The 22,258-nt window shown below is 45.2% G+C and overlaps 1 protein-coding gene across 1 annotated transcript in view; it reads left to right on the plus strand.

Moving 5' to 3' along the window:
- arhgap23a (Rho GTPase activating protein 23a) overlaps positions 1–22,258 on the plus strand; it is a 61,233-nt gene that overhangs the window by 34,787 nt on the left and 4,188 nt on the right. The window contains exons 3-23 of the mRNA XM_040123352.1: positions 2,033–2,057; positions 2,490–2,582; positions 3,676–3,754; positions 4,686–4,740; positions 6,267–7,905; positions 12,733–12,888; positions 14,011–14,122; positions 14,209–14,248; positions 15,090–15,227; positions 15,312–15,620; positions 15,744–15,805; positions 15,922–16,040; positions 16,625–16,743; positions 16,837–16,989; positions 17,219–17,297; positions 17,384–17,457; positions 17,613–17,702; positions 17,806–17,931; positions 18,051–18,092; positions 18,901–18,994; positions 22,192–22,223. Of these exons, the coding sequence (XP_039979286.1) occupies positions 2,033–2,057; positions 2,490–2,582; positions 3,676–3,754; positions 4,686–4,740; positions 6,267–7,905; positions 12,733–12,888; positions 14,011–14,122; positions 14,209–14,248; positions 15,090–15,227; positions 15,312–15,620; positions 15,744–15,805; positions 15,922–16,040; positions 16,625–16,743; positions 16,837–16,989; positions 17,219–17,297; positions 17,384–17,457; positions 17,613–17,702; positions 17,806–17,931; positions 18,051–18,092; positions 18,901–18,994; positions 22,192–22,223 (3,636 nt within the window). The remainder of the gene's footprint in view (positions 1–2,032; positions 2,058–2,489; positions 2,583–3,675; positions 3,755–4,685; positions 4,741–6,266; positions 7,906–12,732; positions 12,889–14,010; positions 14,123–14,208; positions 14,249–15,089; positions 15,228–15,311; positions 15,621–15,743; positions 15,806–15,921; positions 16,041–16,624; positions 16,744–16,836; positions 16,990–17,218; positions 17,298–17,383; positions 17,458–17,612; positions 17,703–17,805; positions 17,932–18,050; positions 18,093–18,900; positions 18,995–22,191; positions 22,224–22,258) is intronic.

A 22,258-nucleotide genomic window follows, 5' to 3' on the forward strand; every position in this document is an offset into this window, starting at 1 on the left:
AATAAGCCTCTTGCAGGAAAAAGCTATTTCTCCGAACATGAGACATGCAATTGCGCCGAATCAGAACAAAATCAATGTCTCTCCCTTTTTGTCCTCAATATTTTTAAAGTCAGAAATGACTTTCAGTCAGGGCTGAAGGCATTGCACACTATATTACATTTCACATTTGGTTTTAGAGGTTCTTTAAAATGGTGCAGTTTCTCGGTGAACTGCTCAGACATTTACAAAAGCCCATATAATTAAATGCGTCCAAGTATTTTCATTCCCCTCTGTCCTCCAGAATTGTCAGAGAAACATTTTAAAAATGTCTTACTTGCCATGATCAATTTTAACACAGGCATCACAGTGGCCTAGTGGTTTAAGTTGTGCGCCATGTAGCTTCAGCATTTGCGGTCCAACCCCCCAACCCCACCCCCTCTCTCTCTCTCGCTCCCCACATTTCCCGCCTACCTCTCAAATATCTACTAAATGACAAAAAATGATTCAAAATGTAGTCATTGTATTTTAAAGTCTTTGTTACTTTTCCCACCAGTTTCGGGTATCTTCGGAAATAAGGTAATGTGTAGGTTTATGTGAATGCGCCGCACCAGCTGCCTCAGAGTGTACAGGTGTTGACCCAGTGGCGTACAGTATCTGACCCAGGTGCAGTGTCTTGTGCCCACCGCTCACCGTCTCCTCCTCCGTCCCGGATGTGGTCAGACTCGGGATGGTCAGTTGTTGAGTGTCCCCGGCTCGGAGCTCTATTCTGGGGTCGGCAGCTATCCTTTCTCTGCCCCTAAACCCCCCACCATTGTCTACAGAGCCTGGAATGAGCCCACTCAGCGCAGCATAAAGCCAGGCAGTAGTCAGCCCACCGTGCCCCTAACCCCAAACTGTCCACTCAGCTTAGTACGCTCGTGTGTGTGTGTTAATATAAGTGTGTGTGTGTGTGACTGTGTGTGTGTGTGTGTGTGTGTGGAGGTGATCAGACAAACTGCATCTATAAAATCTCACCACCGCCGTCCTCGCTGCTGATACGTCTGCGTGTTCGCTCCATGGCGTCATGAGCACCTGCGGACGATCTAACCTTAAAGTCGGTCTCAGTTTCTCATAAAAGCAAACCTGTCTGTGTCAGACATATAAACATAAAGGCTGCTGGGAACTCCTGCTGTGATCTGAACGTAACGGAGATGTAGATATTGATTATCTATTACGTTGACGGGAATTATTCCTGGGGAGCATTGACAGAATGTGCAATAAATGTAAAAAAAAATAAATAAAAAAATCATGCAGTTGGTGAATATTCCTCATCCGTATTGGTTTTGATTCATATCTTTAATTCTTTGGCAAGTATGATGGTGAAATAGGTATTAAATCACATTCTATGTGGTATTAAAAAGGTCTTAAATTTAACTTACCAGATTTAAACCCTGAATCAGCATTTGGTCGTATTCCTGCCTGTGAAAGCAGTAATAGACTTTGTTTTTGCCTTTACTCGACTGAATGTCAAATGCTGAATGGCCAAAAAAATTCCCCCAGCTAAGTGAGAGTAAGACAGACGTTGTTATTATTGGTCTTGAAAATTTCTCTAGTGGTATAGCCAGTTTTCTCGGGCCTTTGTCTTCAAATCTCCATAAACATGCCAGAAATCTGGGTGTCAGTTTGACAACCAAATAAACTCAGTCATCAGTCCTTGCTCTTTCCACATTCTGCCGATAGCAAAAATATTTTGGAGATCTGGACACCATCTTGCGTGCTTTTATTTCCTCACGTCCCGTGACTCTCTTTACGCGTGGGACAGTTTGCCCCCCACTGTCGCATATCCCCCATCTATCGCCACTTTTAAAACGCACCTAAAGGCACACGGTTGCGTTTGAGTTCCCTTAACTATTGATATAAGAATAAAGTTTGTCAGGTACAGTTATTTGTTGTTGTTTTTTTTAATTTCTCTGTAAACCACTTCCACACAGGTTGTTTTCTAAAAAGTCAATTTGACTTGAATTGTCTTGACTTGAAGCTGAGCAGTGATGCTGTCTGTTTCTCTCCTTTGCAGGATGAGGAGAACGGAAATGGAAAGGGTAGGTGTCGTCCGTCTCTCTCCTTCTCTTATTATTTCATCAGGCAACAAACTCAGACCTTGTGCAGAGGGATTACTATGATGTAATGCGCTGGCATCCCCCGCTTCCCCGCCTGTCACCTCCGCTCTGCAGCCTCTCTGCACCCCCTACAGGACATTATGCAACACCGCACCTGAAGTCATTCAGTCCCACCGCTCTTACATTAGACGCTCGCACGAGAACGATAAATGACAGTAAATGTGAAGTACTGAGGTATTTCCCCAGGCCGGGGAAGTGATGAGCACGAGTACTCAAAAGTTCTTATCTTTGAACACCAGGGGCAACCTGAACCTTCATTTTTATTTTCTTTGTCCACAATTCAGCATTTTTACAATTCAGCAGGTCAAATGCCCTGATCTTTGCATTTCCTCCTCTCTGTCTTTTGTCATTCAGGGTATCAGAAAGGTCGACTGGAGCCGATGGACACCATATTTGTGAAGAATGTGAGAGAAAAAGGTCCGGCCCACCAGGCAGGCCTGTGCACAGGTAAAGGGAGCGTATGGTGCAGAGGCGTTAGCATCCTGATTTGCATTGGAAATCTGTTGGGGAGAGCTCCAGTCATGTGAGGCTGCAGATGTGAACAGATACACAGTGATGTGAATGATGTGGGGGAGAATAAAAAACAGACTCTTTCTTATTAAATATTAATTTATCCTTTCTCCACTAGAGATGAGGATTTTGTCTTTTAACGCGTCCTGTGGGTGATATAACGCAGATTCCAGTATGACAACTCAAATCCTCAAGTGCATTTGAATGTGACGGAGCTCAGACAGACCAAACCAGTACTCTGAGCACGGTTAAATGCGAGCTGTCACATCCAGAAAGTCACATACCAGCATGAACGTACGCAAACAGGCGCACTCTGAGCACTTTGCCGGTGTTTCAGCTTGCATGAAGCCACCACGTGTGCGTAGAGACTTTGAACACGTAGTTGTCTGGGGCCTTTCCCGGGGCTGCATTTCACAAAACGCTAAGCGGTGGTGACATCTCCGCAAGCGATGTTGTTGAGAGCACAACTTAACGGACTTACGTATACTGGGTGTTAATCATGGGACAAATGACTAATGACTTGAAAGATGTTTTTATTTGATCGGTATGGTCATCTTTTAGAGGGAGCTCACTAAACAGGAAAAGGGATATTTCCTTTAATACATTTTGGAGACAATAATGTTTTTTATCATAATAAATAATAATAAATTACTAAAACCTATAAGATTCAATTTTGAATTTGATTAAGCTGGGGTATTTTTTATGCCACACCACAACTTACATGATTCCTAATACAGTTAATAAGCTTAGTTGTTTTTGGTTTTGTTGAAATTAGACACACCTTGACCCTTGGAACATAAATAAAGAGATATTAAAAAATGACTGCAGGAACTGAAAATGCCACATTTTCCACCCAAATGTTCTCGTTTTGGTTGCTGCCCACGTCCTTTTATTGGTTCTTAGCAAAAGCCTTGTTCTCTCAAGGAATTGTGTCTCTCCCCGGCCATGCTTGGCAAACCATTACGGGAGGCTTGAACCTGCTTAAGAGGTCAGAGGTCAACCGGTACGATAACATGTCTGCCTTCTGCAGGGGATCGGCTGGTGAAAGTGAACGGAGAGAGTATCCTGGGAAAGACGTACTCGCAGGTGATCGCCCTCATTCAGAACAGGTGAGACCTCCTGCCTGTCAGCGTTTTGAGCCCGTCGTGTGTTGATTTTACTGAACCATCTGTTTGCTTTTGCCTTTCAAGCTTACCATAGAGATGACATACAGCTACTGACTGGTATTAGTTTTGCTTGCTTTTAAAAAAGAGTAGCCTCAAGCATTGTGCTCTGCATGGCCGAAAAGAAAAAAAGTGACACGTACACTGGACTCACGTTTTAACATCGGTAACGTTTTCTCTGGTGTCTGGTTTTGAATCTCAAAGCAGAAACTATTTTACACTAATAATCTACACATATTTATACATACACACACATACATCTACATATTACCTCCTTAGTCGCTGACCTTTTATTAGGTCAGAGGTCAGGGGGGTACGCAGCATGACCCGACGTTTTCTCCCCCGATACCGATTCAGATACCTCAACTCAGGGTATCCGCCGGCACGATTTCGAACACCACACTGTGTGGAACTCGTGAGGATCGTTTTCAGATGAGGTACCATGAGGCCAGGGATTGCTGTGGCTCTATAATGATAATGGTAAATGTAAAATGGCGGCGGAAACACTGACGTTTATAATGAATTTGACGATGGAACTGTATTTAATGCGGGTCAGCTGTACCTGCCTGATACTTGATCCACTTAATGAAGTCGGTATTTACCCTGATACCGGTCCGGCGGATTGGTACGTCCCAAGCCGGTGTACACTTAGGTTTGAGTTTAGTTCAACCTTTCCCTACATTACCCACGTGAATACAGAATTTGGTGATAAAAACTTCTCTGCTCTCGTGTCTCACCCTTTGTAACAAGCCACCGGGTCAGGATTTTGGATGTGACTCACTGCGTTCTAGGGGGATGGAGCATGTTTCTCTTCATCCAATGTGTTTTTCACCTCTATCTCTTGTTTGTTTCTCCATCTTTCCCGTCCTTCCTTCAGCGAGAGTGTGTTGGAGCTCTCCATTATGCCAAAAGATGAAGATGTGCTTCAGTTGGTAAGTGTGAGTATGGGATTTTTCACGCACCCTAACCTCAAAAACACCAAACTAGCCCCACACATGCATTACACATTTACACACAGTACATACCATGTACAAGCAAACAACTGGTGTTGGTCAGAGTATCTGACTGTTGGGGCCTACATGTGAAAAAAAAAAAAGAAAGAAGAAGAAAAAAAAAAAAAAGAGCAGCTCCGCGCTCCCTCACACACCCATGTACTGTGTATCGCATTTTTGGCGCTCCACAGGTTGCTCCATGCTCGCTCACATGATCAGACATGCATCATCCCTCGCCCATGCCACTAACCCGGAGCAACATGTCAACACGCAAAAACCAAGTCACCAGATCTAGGCGATCCTTCCCATGCACGCAGACACATCGGTGTTCCTGCTAAAAGAGCCCAAAACTGGGTTCCCCATTTGAACATGCTGCCGTGTCTTAACATTATAAACCCCAGTCCTCTGTCCTCACACTCCTCCCCTCGCTGCTGCGCCTGTATCTGCTGCATTCCTGGCATGACATCAGCAGAGCTGCGCCTCCTTCCACACTCCCACAGGGTGGAGTAAGACACGAGAATGAGAGGGAAGAGAGAGGGAGTTTGCAAGGACCCGACCGAGGAGAAGGGAAGTAGATCCACAGAGAGAAAACTCATGAAAAAAAGCAAAAGGAAAAAAGCAGAAGTTCGAATGTGTCTGAGAGAGGGAGGGTGTGAAATCTGAAGGACGGCCGGTTTTTGCAGCGGGAGTGTCGTGTCAGGAGCGTTGGTGAGGATAACTCTCACGTCTTGTCCTCGGCCTCGTCCTCCTCTCTGTCTGATTGTGGTGACTAAAATCTTAGCAGCCAGGCTGAGGATAGGTTTTGGATTCTGGTGGACGGCCAAGATAAATTAGGTAAACCTTGAAACGGTTTCAAACTATCTGCCTGACTTTAGCTTGACTTAGTCTTGAAAGCAGAACAAGGATTGTTAGCAGGTTTGTTTTTTTGTTCTCCTGGTGTTTTTGAAGTTGAGTCAAAGTCGTAAGCGATGCTTTAAATGTGACAGAGTGGCTAATTGAGTAACTGAGTAATTAGTTAATTATAAGCTTGTTATTTGCAATGGATTCTCTTAAAGCAGCGTAGTGTGTGTATACAGTATACCCAGTATGTGTATACACAACATTGGTGAGGACATACAGTACGTGCTACTTGCGCCCGGTGGCTGTGCAGTGAGTGGTGTGGTTTTTGCTTAAGGCACTTTGTGCGTTTTTTTTTTTTTTTTTCCTAGCTAGCTAGCATGTGTTTGTGTTCGAGAGCTGAGGCCTTGGGGACAAAACTGTGGCAAAGGGGTTTAGCTGAGAGTCGGCTGCGCTTTAAGACTTGTTGTGAAATGAACAACAGCGTGGAGCTGTCGTATAGAGTTATGGAATGTCTTGTTGTCAGACTTGTTTACAGTAAGAGCCACTGCCACAAACACACCGGCACCTTTTTACCTCAGGCCTTTTTTTTCCCGTCATTTCATGTCTCATGTGTCTTCTTCTCCAAGGCATATTCCCAGGATGCCTACCTGACAGGCAACGAACCCTACTCAGGGGGAGCTGAGAACCTCCCACCACCACCTCCCCTCTGTTACCCACGCACCAAGACCACGTCCCCCGCTGGAGCCCCTCCGTCTGCCCCCATGGGCCAGAACCAGCTGGATAACTGGAGTCGCTGGCCAAGCTCTTCCAGCCCCTCTTCGCCCCTGGATAACCGCTCTGCTGTGGGCAGCCCCGCCAGCTGGCAGGAGGGGCGGGCAGGAGAGCCAGGAGGTGTGGGTCACAGCAGCCCGGCCCACCGCACAGAGGAGATCCAGTATGGTATGACCAGCCAGCAGCCCCAGGGCCAGACCAGGGGGCGCTCCTACTCTTCATCTTCCTCGTCAGGAGGCCCCTTGTCCAGCCCGCTCCAGGTCCACTACCCCAACCATCACGCTGCCAGCTCCTCGCAGGCCCATCCACGAAAGTCCAGCTCTGCCTGGACCAGTCCTCCCCTACCCCAGCTCAGCCACACCCGCACTGAGCGCTGCCAGCAGGCCCTCTCTGACTGGTACTACAGCCAGCTGCCTGAGCACTCAGGACGCTGCATGCAGACCCGCCACCGCAGCTACTCTCAGGACCGGCTCAGTGAAACACGGAGGCAGCAGCAGCGGACAGGTGGCTGGCCGCACAGCGCCTCCCAGGACACTCTGCTGTTATTACAGCAGTCAGGACCAGGACCCCATGGAGAGCCCTGCTGGTCATATGGAGACTGGGAGGGGGGCCCGGGCAGGGGCCACCCTGCCTCTAACTATACTCGAACTCGCTCTGAAAACCTTCTGGCCCAGTACGATCGTCACGGCCGCTCGTTAGAGATGCTGGACCGGGCAGCAGCTGGACTGGTCTCACCTCAGTTTGAGAGGCCTTCGTGGCTCCAGCAGGCTCCCCAGCCGCCTCCCAGGACCGACGCCTACCCGAGGCAGGGGAGCCATTACGGTGCAGCACAAGCTCATCCAATGTCCCGACACACACAGTCACATTCTAAACACCACCCACAGCCCCACACCCAGGCTCACCCCCAGCCCCAGACCCAGCAGGCTGCCCCCCAGACCAGGCGACTTCCTCCTGGGCAGAGCATGGACGACCAGCCAGTGGGCTACCGTAGCTACAGCCCCTCTTTTTACCGCAAGACAGGCCGCATCATGCAGCAAGCCCACTCTTTCAGGGACCCTTCATACTCTGGCCCCCACTTGAACTGGAACCCAACACCTAAAACCAGCCCCCCGGAGGGCACAGCGGCGCCCCTCACCTCCTCTGCGACATCTCCCCTCGCCTCCGCCACACCCGAATCCCAGGACAGAGCGTACAGGCCAACAAACCATGAGAGGGAACGAGGGTCAGTGGAGGGGCAGACAGAGGTGGTGCCACAGACCCAGGAGGTGGTGCTGAGGCAGAAGCCTCCCACTGGGCGGAGGAACGCCCACGGCATGCGTCATCCCCACTATGCGCTGCCCATGGATGGGCTAGAACCCTCTTTGTTTTCTTCTGATCCCCAGGACGCAGCCCCCGACCCTGGTTCCACAGGACATGTAGCCCCACGGAAACCAAACGGCAACCTCGCCCCCCTCCCCATAGAGGATGACTCTCTGGCCTCCATCCCCTTCATTGGTAAGTGGAGAGCTTCTGCGCCTCCTCCTGAGTCTCTTCTCTTGTTTGAATCTCCTCATGAAAACTCTGACTGACCTTAAGATTTAATCGCTTTCATTATGAAATGTAATCCATAATGAGTGTTAATTGAATGTTAGCGAAGGCTCAACTGAGAGGAAATGCAAAGCTATAATTCAGAAAAAATTACAAGTTTGGGAGAAAGTGTGTGTTTCTTTAATTTCCTTCTTGTGTGTCTACTCAGGCTCTAGGCTTTTCTCAGATGCAGTTTCCATTCCTTCCTTGACATTATGATGGTGTGTGTGATGTGTGTGTCTGTGAATGTTCGCATTGGCCAATACTGGCACTTCCTGGTGTCTTACAGACAGTATTAGTATTAGTAGTTCTGATTGAATCATACCTGATGGGAGTTTACTAAATCGGCCCCGGTCTGCTCCCGGTCTTTAAGGTCACCTCACCGTGCTGAGGAAATGGGGTGGAGTCTGACTTCCTGAGTGTGTGTGTTGTTTTGTTTATGTGTGTGCAGGGCAGTGCTTGAGATTTACTATAACTCCTGTGTTGTGTCGGCCTGTCTTCATTTGCAGTTTTTTCATTTGCAGTCTTTTTTTCTCGTCTTTTAGTCCGTTACAATTTAAGTTTTTTTTCATCCCTTAAAGTTTGGATTTATCAAATTAGAAAATCTGAACGGACGCAGAGGTTTGATAGTATCACAAAAAGATTGGCTTACACTCTTTTAATGGAGAAGAAATTGCTGTATAAGATTAATAGAACAGGAAATCCACTGTATGAATTGACTTGGCGTGCTTGCTTGACAAGCTCTGCACTTTTATCACAGCTCTTTATAGTCAGTTCCCTGTGGACAACGTGAAATTTGGCTGTAAAACCCATCAAAGGAAAGAAAACTTGCAGTAATCAATCAACTGAAAGATTTTTTTCCACGTTTTTATTGACCAGGCAGATGAAGATGCGCTTGAAATTGCATTTTAATTTGCAGCATTTCAAAGTTTTGCATCAAAAGATTAATCAGATTGAATAACAAACTTAAGAAAAACACTGATTGATTTTTGTCATAAACTGGTAATGATAATGTGCCGCAGCTTCTGTCCTTCCAGGACATGAAGTCCTGTGTCCATGTGAGGTTTTTTGTATGTATATGCACGGTTATGGCCTACATATGTTGGTGTCAGCGGGAGGGAACTGTGATCATGTCCCGGCTTGTTCCCAGTTCTGAAAAGATTTGAAAGAAAAGGGGCTCCGCAGGCTTCAGACTGGCTCCTATCACTTGACATGGACAGCAGCCATTAAGTCAAACCATAGGCAAACGAAATTAGTCTGTCTGCGTCCGAGCAGTGACTCCATCGCCCTGTTACAGCCTGAGGAAAACAACCGCTGCTTCCCCTAATGCCGAATAGATTCAAATCAGCTGACTTTGAAGCTTTGACCCGACTTGGAATGACCGTCGATGTTTGAGCCAAGCCGCTCTTGGCCTGAGAAATTAATTTAACGAGAGAAAATCCAGTGGCTCAGCAAACCAGGAGGCATCTCTCTGCCTCTCTCTCGCTCTCTCTGTCTGTCTGTCGGAACACATTCTTGTCTCGTCCCTTCACCTGAATTAAACGAAACCATGCAGTCAGAGCTGCAGGCCGGGACACGTTTAATGGCCATAGACTGAAACTAGGCTAGTTTCTCCCCATAGACAAGAACTAGCTCTTCTCTTCTCCTCTCTCCCTACATCTCTTCATCTCTCTGACAGAGATGCCGATATGATCTGGGCCTGTTTGGGAACATGCAGTTTAATAGGCTGTGCACGAAGGTCGCGTCTGAGGGGAAATATGTTTTCCTGACGTCTTGTATGGAGATATCAAAAATGTCCCAACCTGGATCAAGTATTTAGTATTTTTTATATTTTGGTAGCTCATACGAAGTGAATAAAACAGGAAGAGGCATGTCGACGGATGCAGTATGTTACTCTGGGCCTACTTAGAGTCTTTCAACATGAATCTAAGCTGTAAATTACCAGGAGGTTGTTGTGGTGCTCAATGTGGGGAACAGTAGGGGCCCATACACTCAGCGCCTGCCCTCAATGCAGCTATTGTGCTGCTCTGGAAGATGAAGGGGTTTTGTGTGTCTGTGTGAGGGTTCAGCCTATGACTGTCTTTACTAGCTGGCCCCCTTCACATGACAGACCAGGACCAAGACCTTCTGTACTGGCATCTGTCCTGCTTCAAATGGGGCTTCTTGTCCCCAGTGGGTAGTCTTTTACATTTCTGGTTTTTATCTCCTCTGTTTAACAAAGTCCTTTTTGGTAAAAACAAAAACGCAACCGTAGCACCAATAATAGAAAGCTGTCAAGTACCAAAAGTTGCCATCTAATGCTCGGTCATATTTATTGTTTTCTTTACAAAGCTGAAACAATTAGTTCCCGAATCAACTTGCCGAGCCACGGCAACTATTGGCGGCTATTTTGGTAAACTATTCATCGTTAAGTCATTCTTTAAGCAAAAATGGTAAAACACGAACTCATTCCGGCTGCTCCCTTATGAGGATTTGCAGCTGTGTTTGTCTCACATGATAACAGGTTTTCGACTGGTTTCGAGAAATTCAGATGGGCATTTTTTACTCATTTCTGAGATTTTTATAGACCCAGTGATTAATTATTTAAGCGAGGAAATAAATCACAGAATAAACATCAATAAACATAAATGTTCGTTGCAGCCTTACTTGTTTATCTTAATCCAGTTCTTACTGATTTAAACCGTAATCTTTAGGCTGTATAATTTAGGTTCTTGTACAGCTGTACAGCATTTTACATTTGATAACATTTTTATAGAATTTTATATACATATATTTATACGGGTCTATATTTCTCAAATTAAGATATCAAAAAGAGTATATTTGTGGAGCTGGTACCCTAACTCCAACTCCAACATATCAGTTTTCAGTGAGAAAGTAAGGGCAGCCTTGCTGTCCGCTTGGTAACAATGCATTTTTTTAAGTAATCCAATATGAGTTGTGAAAGAATTTCAAGAGATTGGTGTATTTTCTCAAACCTTAATGGAGCGTGTAATCTGAGAAAGTAAAAATCACCAAACTTGGGGATACGATGCATTTTCACAGTCACATCTTGTGTGCAGGTGAGATTTTAAGGAGATTTATGTCTCTTTTATTCCTTCCTTTTTCTAAAAACTTTTTCCTACTTCTCGTGCTCTCTCTTCTTTCTACAGCTCTTTCCCCCATGTAATCTCTGAATGCTGACCTACATGTATAAAACAGGATGGACACAGGACATTGAGAGTAACAGTGTGGTGTAGTATGTTGCTCCCCTCTGCTGGTCCATCTCTTGTCTCGTGGCTCTGAGCTCACTCTCTGGCTGCCAGTTAATGACGGCCTTTGTTAAACCCACAGCCCGGCTATATCTGGGCTGCGCTGTAAACAGGCAGATTCCTCATCCCAGATTGGGAATGTTTTTCCGCTTTATGTCGGGCACTAGTATGCACAGGAGTGAAGAACAGAACAGCGAGGGTGGGAGATGGAAGAACGCGAGAGGAAAGGAGAGACAGAAGGAGAGGAAAGGGGAAGAAGGGTATGTGAAGAATGTTAGAACAGTAACGTTAGATTAGATTATAGTTAAAGATGCAGGGATAGAGGGCTAAGAAAAAAAAACGCAGGAGTGAAATTAAGTGGAAAACTGAGAAACCCCAGCAAGAATTTTCAAAAAATAGACCATGTGGTTGTCTGTGGGCGTGGATCACACACACAGTGCTTCTAGTCTGCAGAGCTGTCTGAGGCTGTGCTGCCCTCTGTTGTTTCCACACGGAGCAAACCTCGCAGCTTTTTAGTCCTCGGAGTTCAAAATGTCAGCAGCAAATCCAGCTTCTCCTCACTTTACGCAAACAGCGGGCTGGTCTCTAATCCTCTCAACAAGGAAGTGTGAGCATGTGTGTGCATGCGTGCAAGTCTGTCTGTGTGTGTGTGTGTTTGTGTGTGTGTCATGCTTTCATATCCCTTTACATCAGCTGAAACTGGTGAAGACTTGTAGCCTTGTGAGTGACCTATAAAACTGCTTCATGCCTTTGTCTTCTTGAACAGTGAAGCTCCACTCAAGACATAAAAATGACCCCCTACATCTACATTCAATTACAAACTGTGCTCTATTTTCTACTTGTTGGACTGTGACAGTTTCTCCGGCATGAATCAGATTATACATTACGGTGGATTTCATAATGAACTGAAACCTGGAACCAGTAAATCTCTGTCTCAAACTCCCCTCTGTTAGCCACTGAATTGATCTTCCTATGACAACAGGAGACACAGGTACTGCACTTTGCGTAAGCTATTTGCCTATTTTGCCATGTGCCTGTTACATTTATTCTTTCCTGAGACAGTTGCACAGGTTTTAGCCCCTTTAGCCTCTTTGGCAGATTTGTAAATGACTGTAGATGTCGGTTTTTGTGGTCTTTCTTCTGCCTGCGTCCCACTGGAATCTAGAAATGCTACATGCTAGAGCGTGATTGTTGCACGTGTTGATTTTGCCGTTGACAGAATTGAAATTTAAATGCAGAGTGAAAGAAATGGAAATTGTGAAATGCATTCCTTTGTTCAGTGTCTCTCGACGGTAACCCTGCGGTTCCTCGTCGTTCCTCTTCCTTAAAAACCTCTCCTCACCTTACTTTCCCCTAATCTAACCCCTGCTGTTTCCCTTTCCTCGTCCCCTCCCTTCTGACCTTTTTCTCTAACACCTAACCTTATCCTCTCTTCTTTCTCCTCCTTCTCTTCCACCATTTCCTCTCCTCCTGCCTCCCCTAACTCCTTCCCTCCACCCTCCCACAGATGAGCCGACCAGCCCCGGTGCTGATTTGCGCGCCCGCCACGTGCCGGCGTCCTCCGTGGTGTCCAGCGGCATGAGTTCTGCGCCCGCCGTAGTCACCAGCCCCGCCTCCCCCACCTTCACCTTCCCCCTCACTAGGCTCTTCTCACACGACTGCAGTGAGTGCCCCCTCCTCCCCCTCCTTCCCTCCCTTGCTCTCCACTGCATGCAGCAGAAAAGCATCTGATTTATAGTGTTTATCTGCTAATGTACAGTAGATTATCCTTTTCCGTCAGAGAGGGATTGATGATATGTGCATGAGATTTTTGAAACCCCCTGGGCCCCGATTCTCAACCGCATAGTTGCCTAAGATGATCTCGGTCTATGGGCTAAGATTATTTTAGCCTTAAGATGTTTACAAAGTTTTAAAATTCACAAGGCTGTAAAAGCCTTTCTGCTTTCGTCAATGCTATAATTTCCATCTTATCAAGTATTTTTGGTCTCAAAAGTCTTGTTTTGGTAAAAAATAATTCAAAAAATCTGCCAGTTTCAACCCGCTCCTAATACAAATCATATTGTTTAAAGATTTTTCCAAAATCTGTCATGATTATGGAGCCGCTCTTTGTTTAATAATGCTGTTTTCTCATTCTGTTAAATTCTTCAAACAAGTCGATTTTTATAGGAAACAGGTTGAAATAATCTTACTGAAAGTAAAAACAAGACTTTTAGGGCACAGTAATGACAAAAATTGATGAGATTTTTAGCACTGCTATAAAATGTTTGCATGTTTGCATGGATTTATAGAGTGCATGTTTGACACGAAGAAAATTGTACAAACATGTTTGTTTAAAAATGTGTTGTTTTTCTAGCTGTGCATGAAGCCTGACAGTCGGCGAGTTTTAGATTGATTTAACTCCCAGTCTGGTTTGGGCTGGACAAACCTAGACGTGCACGATACTTTTCTTTAACAAAGGGCTCAAATGCATGTCAGTCTGTATTCACAGAGGCTAAGCCTGCATGCCAGTGGTGAGAAAAAAGTCCCATGGCACTTAAATACAAACCACCGCTCCAGCTCATCTTCCCACCGTCCACCCTTCACCACATCACCCGCTCACTCGCCACTCAGACCCCCCGACCTCCACCACCACCTCCTGCTTCGTCCCTCACTTTCCCCATCTCCTAATCCAACACCGTCCACTCTGGTGATTGGCATTGCATCAACATTCTGCCTTTCTCTCTGTCTCTTTCTCCCTCCTCCTTCTGTCTCTCTCTTTTCGTTCATTCATTCTCTCACCGAGCAGGCAGTATTAAATCCAGTCGCCGTTCCTCCTATCTTCTAGCCATCACCACCGAGCGCTCCAAGTCGTGCGACGAAGGACTCAACACGTTCAGAGAGGAAGGCCGGGTCTTCTCGTGAGTGCAGTTGGCTCTACAAATGAAATCTGTCAAATTACAAGGGCAGTCAGACATTTTGACATTTGTGTTGTTGCTCTCCGCAGGAGGCTACCGAAGAGAGTGAAGAGTTTCTTCACAGATGGGGTGAGTTCTTCCCCTTTGGTTAAGATTCATAAAGTGAAAAATTCTTCTTCTTCTTTTCATCATCTAAAACCTTATTTTTATAAATGCTGTCCTTTGTTTTTGACTACTTTGCTCGTGCAAGGACTCTTATCTAGGTCAGGTCGACTGCCGTAGCATTCACACGTTGTTCTGTCAGAAAATCACCTGAAACACTGAAGCCAAGAAGCCAAACTATAAACAAAAAAATGGATGCCCCGAAGTTGAACAGACAAATTTAACGAACTTGAGCAGACTTAATGCTGTGTGATATTAAGTTGAATACAAATTAGAATGTGTCAGCTTTAATAAAGGTTTGACAGTCCAGTTGGCCACGAGAGAGGCCAGATAGTTGCTGCATAAATTGCTTATATCTGTTGCTAAATTATGTAATTTGGCAAAAGGAGAAGTCTTGAGAATCATGACAAAACTATGAAGTGCAAAACACTGGAAAACCCCTTTGGCCACTAGAAACAAGAGTTAAACTAAACCCTCGGTAGAAAGTATGATCTCAAAATGAAGTTGGTTAAAAGTCTCAATGAGATTCACAAAAAAATTGGATTTTGGCCTGAGCATGCAGGGTAAATTACAGAAAAGCCTGTTGATATTTATGTCCTTTTTGGGTTTTTTTATTTATTTGTTTGTTTTAATACACTCAGAAATAACTGACCTTCTGGTGCCCGTACCTTTTGATTACCATACTGAAATAAAAACAAGAAGAAGTCCGATTCGGTGGCTTTTCATTTTCCAGGTTCCAGGTCTTAAAGAAATTTGACAGGCTGACAGATCAACAAGAGTTCTGAACATTTCCCTGTGTGTGTTTCAGTCACTGGACAACCTCGGGACGGCAGAGGAGGTTCGATCTAAACGCCACTCCACCTCAGAGCTGGGAAACATCACTTACAGCGACGTACGGCGAGAAGGATGGCTGCACTACAAACAGATCCTCACAGAGAAGGGCAAGGTAAGCAGACCGAGCTTGACAGCGAGTGAGACCTGAATGAAAAGCAAGCAAACCCTCAGAAGACACTTCCTCTTTCCTCCACAGAAGGTGGGCAGCGGTATGCGTCCGTGGAAGCGGGTCTTTTCGGTGCTTCGCTCCCATTCGCTGTTCCTCTACAAGGACAAGAGGGAGGCGGTGCTTCGCGGGGCCACGATCGGCGGCGCGGCGGAGGACGAGCAGCCGATCAGCATCCGGGGCTGCCTGGTGGACATCGCGTACAGCGAGACCAAACGAAAGCACGCCCTGCGACTGACCACCCAGGACTTCTGCGAGTACCTGCTGCAGGCGGAGGACCGGGAGGACATGCTGGACTGGATAAAGGTCATCAGGGAGAACAGCAAGACAGACAGTGAGGTCAGAGGACACTCCTGTACCTGTCAGATTCTCACTTCCTTTTCCACACTGGACCTGTAGTTGGTTATTATCAGAAAAGAGACGCTCACAGAATCACAATGTAGATTTGTTTGTTTGTTGCAGGAGCTTGGCTTTTCCAGACAGGCCCTCATCAATAAGAAACTGAACGATTACAGAAAACAAAGGTGAGTCACCTGAGAGTAAAAGTGTTCTTGAACACAAAGCAGCTACTTCCGCTGTCTCCGTCCGTTGTCATGGCCGACAGCTTGAATTAAACCCTTCGCTCTGTCTCCCCCTGCAGTCCGACAGGCAGCAAGCCCGACTCCTCTCCCAGGATGCCTCGCATGAAGCCGCCCTTCCTGCTCGCCAAGGCGGAGAACGCTGCCGGAGCGCCACGCTCCCCGAAACCAGAGGGCAAAGGTCAGTGTGAGGGAAAGAGAAATCAACCACGCTGCGGGAAGTACGTGCCGAATGTTGAGCAGTGTCGAGCTCTCTGCTCGTTGGGCAAAAGTGGAAAGGATCATCGGCACGAAATCTGCCACTCATTCTCTCCTCGGGATCATATTTAGAAAAAGAAGAAGTATTTCAAATAAAAGTACAAAAAACATCATAGCATACAGTGTATATGTTGTGCATGGATATATATAAAGAATGGTTTAGTCCCAGTTCAGTCCACAGTGATGCACAATTGAAGAGAAAGAAGGGAAAATAAATAAAAATAACTAAGTCGTTCACCAGTATATTTCGAGAAAGATGCCCGAGTCTTAGAGAAATAATCCATTTCACTTAAAAATCTGCAGGTTAGATATTCCATAGTTATTAGCTCAAATATGAGTTTAAGCCATCCCACATCTGCAGGTGGTAATAAATCCGGGTTTCCTGGTACTGAAAAAGCCCGTTTCGACGAGAGCCTTTAATATAAGGTGAGGGGAAAGTACGAAGCAAACACTGAGGCTCTGTATTAAGTTTGGAAGTTTTTTTTGTTTTGTTCGATCGGTCCTCAGATGAGAGCAGCCCGCCGAAGTCTCCGTGGGGTATCAACATCATGAAGAAGACAAAGAAGGCCGGGCCCAAAGCTTTTGGTGTGAGGTTGGAGGAATGTCAGCCGGGTGCAAATAACAAGGTTAGCCACAGTTTGCCCCGTCTGCGGACGTTTTTCTTTGTTTGTTTGTTTGCTTTTTACTAAACATTAAACTTCTGCACCTGTCCACCTCAGTTCATCCCCATGATCGTGGAGATCTGCTGTGGTCTGGTGGAGGAGATGGGCCTGGAATACACCGGAATCTACAGGGTTCCCGGGAATAACGCCATGGTGTCGATGCTTCAGGACCAGCTCAACAAGGGCGTGGACATCAACCCTGCAGAGGAGGTGAGGAAGTACGAATACACTGACACTTACTGTAAAAAAAAAAAAAAACACTTTTTTACACACACAGGGGAAAAAAAATAAATAATAAATAATATAAAAAAGATTGATTGGATTAAAGCTTTTAACTGACAGGTTTCATTCAACTTTACTCAATAAAATGGTATTGTCAAATGCAGATGTTTAAATACTATGATGTCTGACTCGTCTCTGCGTCTTTCGCTGTCAACAGAAGTGGCAGGACCTCAACGTCGTCAGCAGCTTACTCAAGTCCTTCTTTAGGAAACTTCCAGAGCCGCTCTTCACCAACGGTGAGTCCGCGCATGTTACGACAAGCCTTCGCACATACCGCACCATTCAAATCAAACCGTTTTAAATATTTCTGATATCTTTACAGACAAGTACAACGACTTCATTGATGCCAATCGGATGGAAAACGCATCGGACAGATTGAAGACCATGAAGAAACTTGTACGTGTTTGTTTGTATTTATGAGTGAAATTAGATTAATTTACCTATTTGGCTAATGCTTGTCTGTGTGTGGTGTGTGTGTCTGTGTGTGTGTGTGTGTGTGTGTGTTCAAAAGGTTGATCAGTATTGTCATTCCTCTTGTTTCTCTTTTGTAGATCCGGGACCTCCCCGATCATTATTACCACACGCTGAAGTTCCTGGTTGGTCACCTGAAGACCGTAGCGGACCACTCCGATAAAAACAAGGTGCGTGAGAGAGAGTTTGTAAATGTTGTAAACTATAATGTAGCTCTGTCCTGTAGCTCTGTGACATCCTGGGTGTTGATGCCTCCCGTCTTTACCTGTGCAGATGGAGCCTCGTAACTTGGCTCTGGTGTTCGGGCCGACTCTGGTGCGGACGTCTGAGGACAACATGAAAGACATGGTCACACACATGCCTGACCGCTACAAGATAGTAGAGACTCTCATCCAACATGTGAGAGACGCCACACACACACACACACACACACACACACACACACACACACACACAAACCAACACAATTACCATCATCATTTTCAAGCTGAATAATTCCTTCTCTGTCATTCTTGTAGTACACCTGGTTTTTCACTGAAGAGCTGGACAAGGATGAAAAGGTACGTTTCCCATATTGTTGTTTTATAGGGCACAGACAGTAAACCTTTATTTGGACTTATGCACTGAAAAACTTTATGTACCACAGAGGCAGTGATGTTAAAAATGCAGCTGCCAATGTACAGTAGCTCTGCAGGGAAAAGTACAGTTACGTTACTTTACATATGAATTTTACACATAACCAAACCTGCATACACACACAAATACACACTGTGCTGAGTAATTATCACCAGCTAGCCTGCACTCAGTCATGACTATCATTACACCGTTTACAGTAAGAGATAAATCCAACATTTGTGACTAACCCTGGCCCTTGTTAACACACAACGGAGCGATTACGCTGTTTGATAAAACCGTAAAGTCCCTCTGCTTTTACCGAGGTGACACTTGATCATGGTGACTTCAGACTTGATCTGGTAGTTTTATCTTTATGACTGGGTGTATGGACAAAGAGACGATGGTGTAGACCTATCTGTAAGAGAAACCACATCTTGAACGTTCAACACCGTACACACTGTATGAATCTGTGATCTCGTTTAAATAACCACCATTTTTCAAATTATGAGTCTCATCCGTAAACAGCAACAAGTGTCACCCTCTGGTTTAGGGATTAATATGCTGACCATGAACTTTAACATCCCCGGTTTGGATCCGATTCTCATTTCCTGTCGTCTCTCTACTGCCAGAAATAAAAAACAACCCCCAACAAAATACTTGTAATTACCCAATACATACATCAACTTGAAGCTGGGATGCTCTGGTTTTTAACTGATTCTGAAGTTTCTGGTCATTTGCGTCTGCTCCCTCCAGACGCCGGTGGACACGGAGGACGTACAGCCCGCCCCCAACATCGACCACCTGCTGTCCAACATCGGCAGGACCGCTCTGCTCGGGGAGGCCTCAGGTGAGGACGCTGTTCACTGCTCTCGGCCAGTCACTGCTGGCTCCTACCGAGCTCACCAATAGCATTTCGGGTGGCTACTGTATGATTTGCAACCCAAAATGCATGCTGCTTTCTGTTTACTGGAAGTAGGAAATTCCCCACTAGTGCGTCATAAATACAATCAGTGTGTTCCAGGGAACTGAGGGGAAAACATCCAGTTGTCAGGTCATATTTTTCTTCAAATAAAATAATAATTCTTCAGTTGTTATTGATACACTTGCTCTTATTTAATCTATTTCTTAAAATAGAGTCTCATGAAAAAGACACTTGATTTATGTAAGTAAATTAATCCACTTCCAAAGACAGAATTTTTTTTTTTTACTTGTTCCCAAGGCTATGAGGCTAGAGAACACCAGTCATTTATAATGGAGCTTGTTAAAAAACGCGTTGAAAGAAATCCTCCCAAGTGCTGACAGTGTTGGGATGAAGTCCGACAAGCGCGTTCCTCGCTTGACTGAAATTCCTCGTTTGGAAATTCGTTCCCGTTTGAAGCCAGAATTCCCTACTTTCCAACAGAGCTAGAACGCAGCATAAAAAAATGAAGTCTTAGATCCGTTAGCACTCGGAGTGTTTTCTGTGTTTGATAGCGTGCCTATACTTCGCTCCTTTCTGCTGACCTCTTTTTTTTCTTCTCCACGTTGCTCATCTTTCACTTTCTCTGTACGTTTCTGCATTTCCTTTTCTTAGCTGAGCCTGTGGAGCAGCCACTGCGGTAGGATGGGAACTCCCCTGGCAATATGTGTGTGTGTGTGTGTCCGTGTCTGTGTGTGTGTCCGTGTGTGTGTGTGTGTATCACATTGTGAAAGTGAAATAAAGGGTGTGTGTTTGTATGAGAGAGAGAGTGTTAGTGGTGGTGATGGTTTGTGTTTCCATGGTCTCCGTTACCCTCCTGAAAGTCGGTGTCTCCCTCTCAGTGACAGACCGAGATCTCCGTTAGAACATGTCTCTTCAGTGTCTCCTCAGTCTGACTAATGAATTAACGGATGACTGAATGCTCTCTGCCTGTTAAAGCTGCTGTAGCTGACACTCGAGCGTAAACCGCGGTATGTCACTGGGAGCCAGCTCCCTCACTGGAGGCCTGTTCCCGCTGTCAAGCGCTCTCCACTCATCGTATGAGCATTTGCAGTTGGTCTAGTCCAAACACCAGGATCCTAACCCCACTTCTAGCTCTAAAGGCACTCTAGGTGGCGCCATTTCCAACCTTAAATTTCAAAGTCCCAATGACATCAGCAGTAAATTTATTTAAATCTTTTTTGTTTGTGTGTGTGTGAAGCTCAAACCTTCACCTTTCCTCCTTGGTCTTTCTATCACTGTTAAACTAAAGAAAAAAACAAAAAAAACAAGCTTTAGTCTCCAAAAGTGCAGCTAAAGTGAGGCCCAAGCTAACATTAAAACTAGCTCACTGGTCCTTTTACATAGTCCAAAAAGCCAAATCACAAGTGTGGGCTTTACAGTTTGTACTGAATATGGCAGTCTCTGTCCTCAGACCCTCGATTTGAATAAGGAAGACGTCTTCCTCCAATGCAAAACCCCTCAGAAGTATGGCAAAGCAAGAGAAGAGCAGGCAACCCAGAAATGAAAGATTTCAACCATACTTCCGCCGCTTCAGTTTCTCATGGATCCCACAGTCTCAAGATAGGTCACGGAGTTCGATAACTGTTATAGCAAAAACTGGTGGCCAGTGGTTTTACAGAACTGCATCTAACAACTATTTTTACTTAACGGGTGATCTGTAGATTATTCATTCAATCAACTGTCTGGTCTAGAAATGTCTGAAAACAGGGGGGAAAAAAATGCCCATCCAAGTTCACGGAGCTCAAGGGGTCGTCTGTTCCGACTTATTCAATTAGGAATTATATAAAACAGAGAAAAGCAGCAAATCCTCACATCGGAGCAGCTTGAATCAGACACCGTTTTGTATTTATGCTTGTTAAACGACTTAAACAATTATTAAAAGCTCTTGATAGACTTTTGCTGATCAACTAATCAAATAATTAATTTATTGTTTCAGAACTTAGTAGTTACAGGTGTGTTAACAGCTTACTGGCCGATATTTAGTCAAACAAAAAAGCCTTCCCTAGTTGGTCCTCTACTGTACCAAAATCTAATTTTACTCTGAAAGGCTGCTCTTCCTCCACGAGTGGAAGTATAACGTCGCTATCACGAGTGAAGCACCTGTGCTAAGCTGCATTTTGGGAAAACTAACTGGGTTTGTGATGGATTTTAATGGCGGCGTATCTATGATACGAAGAGGAAAGATGAGAACCGCCATCTGTAGGATCGACAGAGACTGAGCGGGCTTGATATTTACCACTGATGTCGTTGGTACACGAGAAACAACTCCACCTAGAGCCCCTTAGGAGACAACCACCCCTCCCATGCCCCTGGGTTTCTCAAACGATTTTGATGTAGACGGAATGGAGCTTTTCATCCTGCATCGCTGTGTACCTACATTTGTGTTTGCGAGGGACTGTGATTCTTTTCACATTCTTTACTGTCGATTGTTTCTGCCTTCACACCACTCAACGCTTCCTCTTTCACTGATTGATGTCACCAGTGTTTTCGGTGATATCATCAGTGTGTGCCGTGGTTTCCTAATGCAGTTTCCCCTCCAAAAGCCGAACCCTGCTTCCCCAATCATTTGATTCTCCTCCACATTCTCCCGGTGTGTAAATCTGTGTCTTAGTGCTGGGGACCGTCAGGGGCAGAGGGCACAGAGGAAGACGAGTTCCTGAAAATTTCGTTGGGGAATTTGTCTTGTCATTTTTTTTTTTTTTTTTTTTTCTTCGTCTGATCAGGAAGAGGACACAAAACAGCTGCTGCGCCACTGGCTACGAACAGAAACCTTCCAGTGCACTGACTCTAGCCACAACTGAATCAGTAATGTCACAGCAGGTGTTTTTCCCCTTTACAGCTGGTGGAAAACACCTGCTGTGGCATTCAGGATTAAAGTGTGTCTACAGAGGATACAGAGCAGTGCAGCAGCAGTTTTTCTGTGATTTTATTGTGAAATTTGTCCGTTTAAAAAAAAAAAAAAAAAAAAAAAAAAATTGATGATCATACCAACTGCCTCTGTGTCCTTCACCATGACTGTTCTGGCCTTTTGTTCACTTCAGTGTATCTGACCCACTTATGGTTTTTACTTTCTTTTCCGCCAGACTCAACCAACAGTGACTCAGCTAAATCAAAGGTAACATCTGTTTACATGGTACATGGTTACTCTGG

Source organism: Xiphias gladius, chromosome 3 (assembly GCF_016859285.1).
Source record: "Xiphias gladius isolate SHS-SW01 ecotype Sanya breed wild chromosome 3, ASM1685928v1, whole genome shotgun sequence".
NCBI lineage: Eukaryota > Metazoa > Chordata > Actinopteri > Istiophoriformes > Xiphiidae > Xiphias > Xiphias gladius.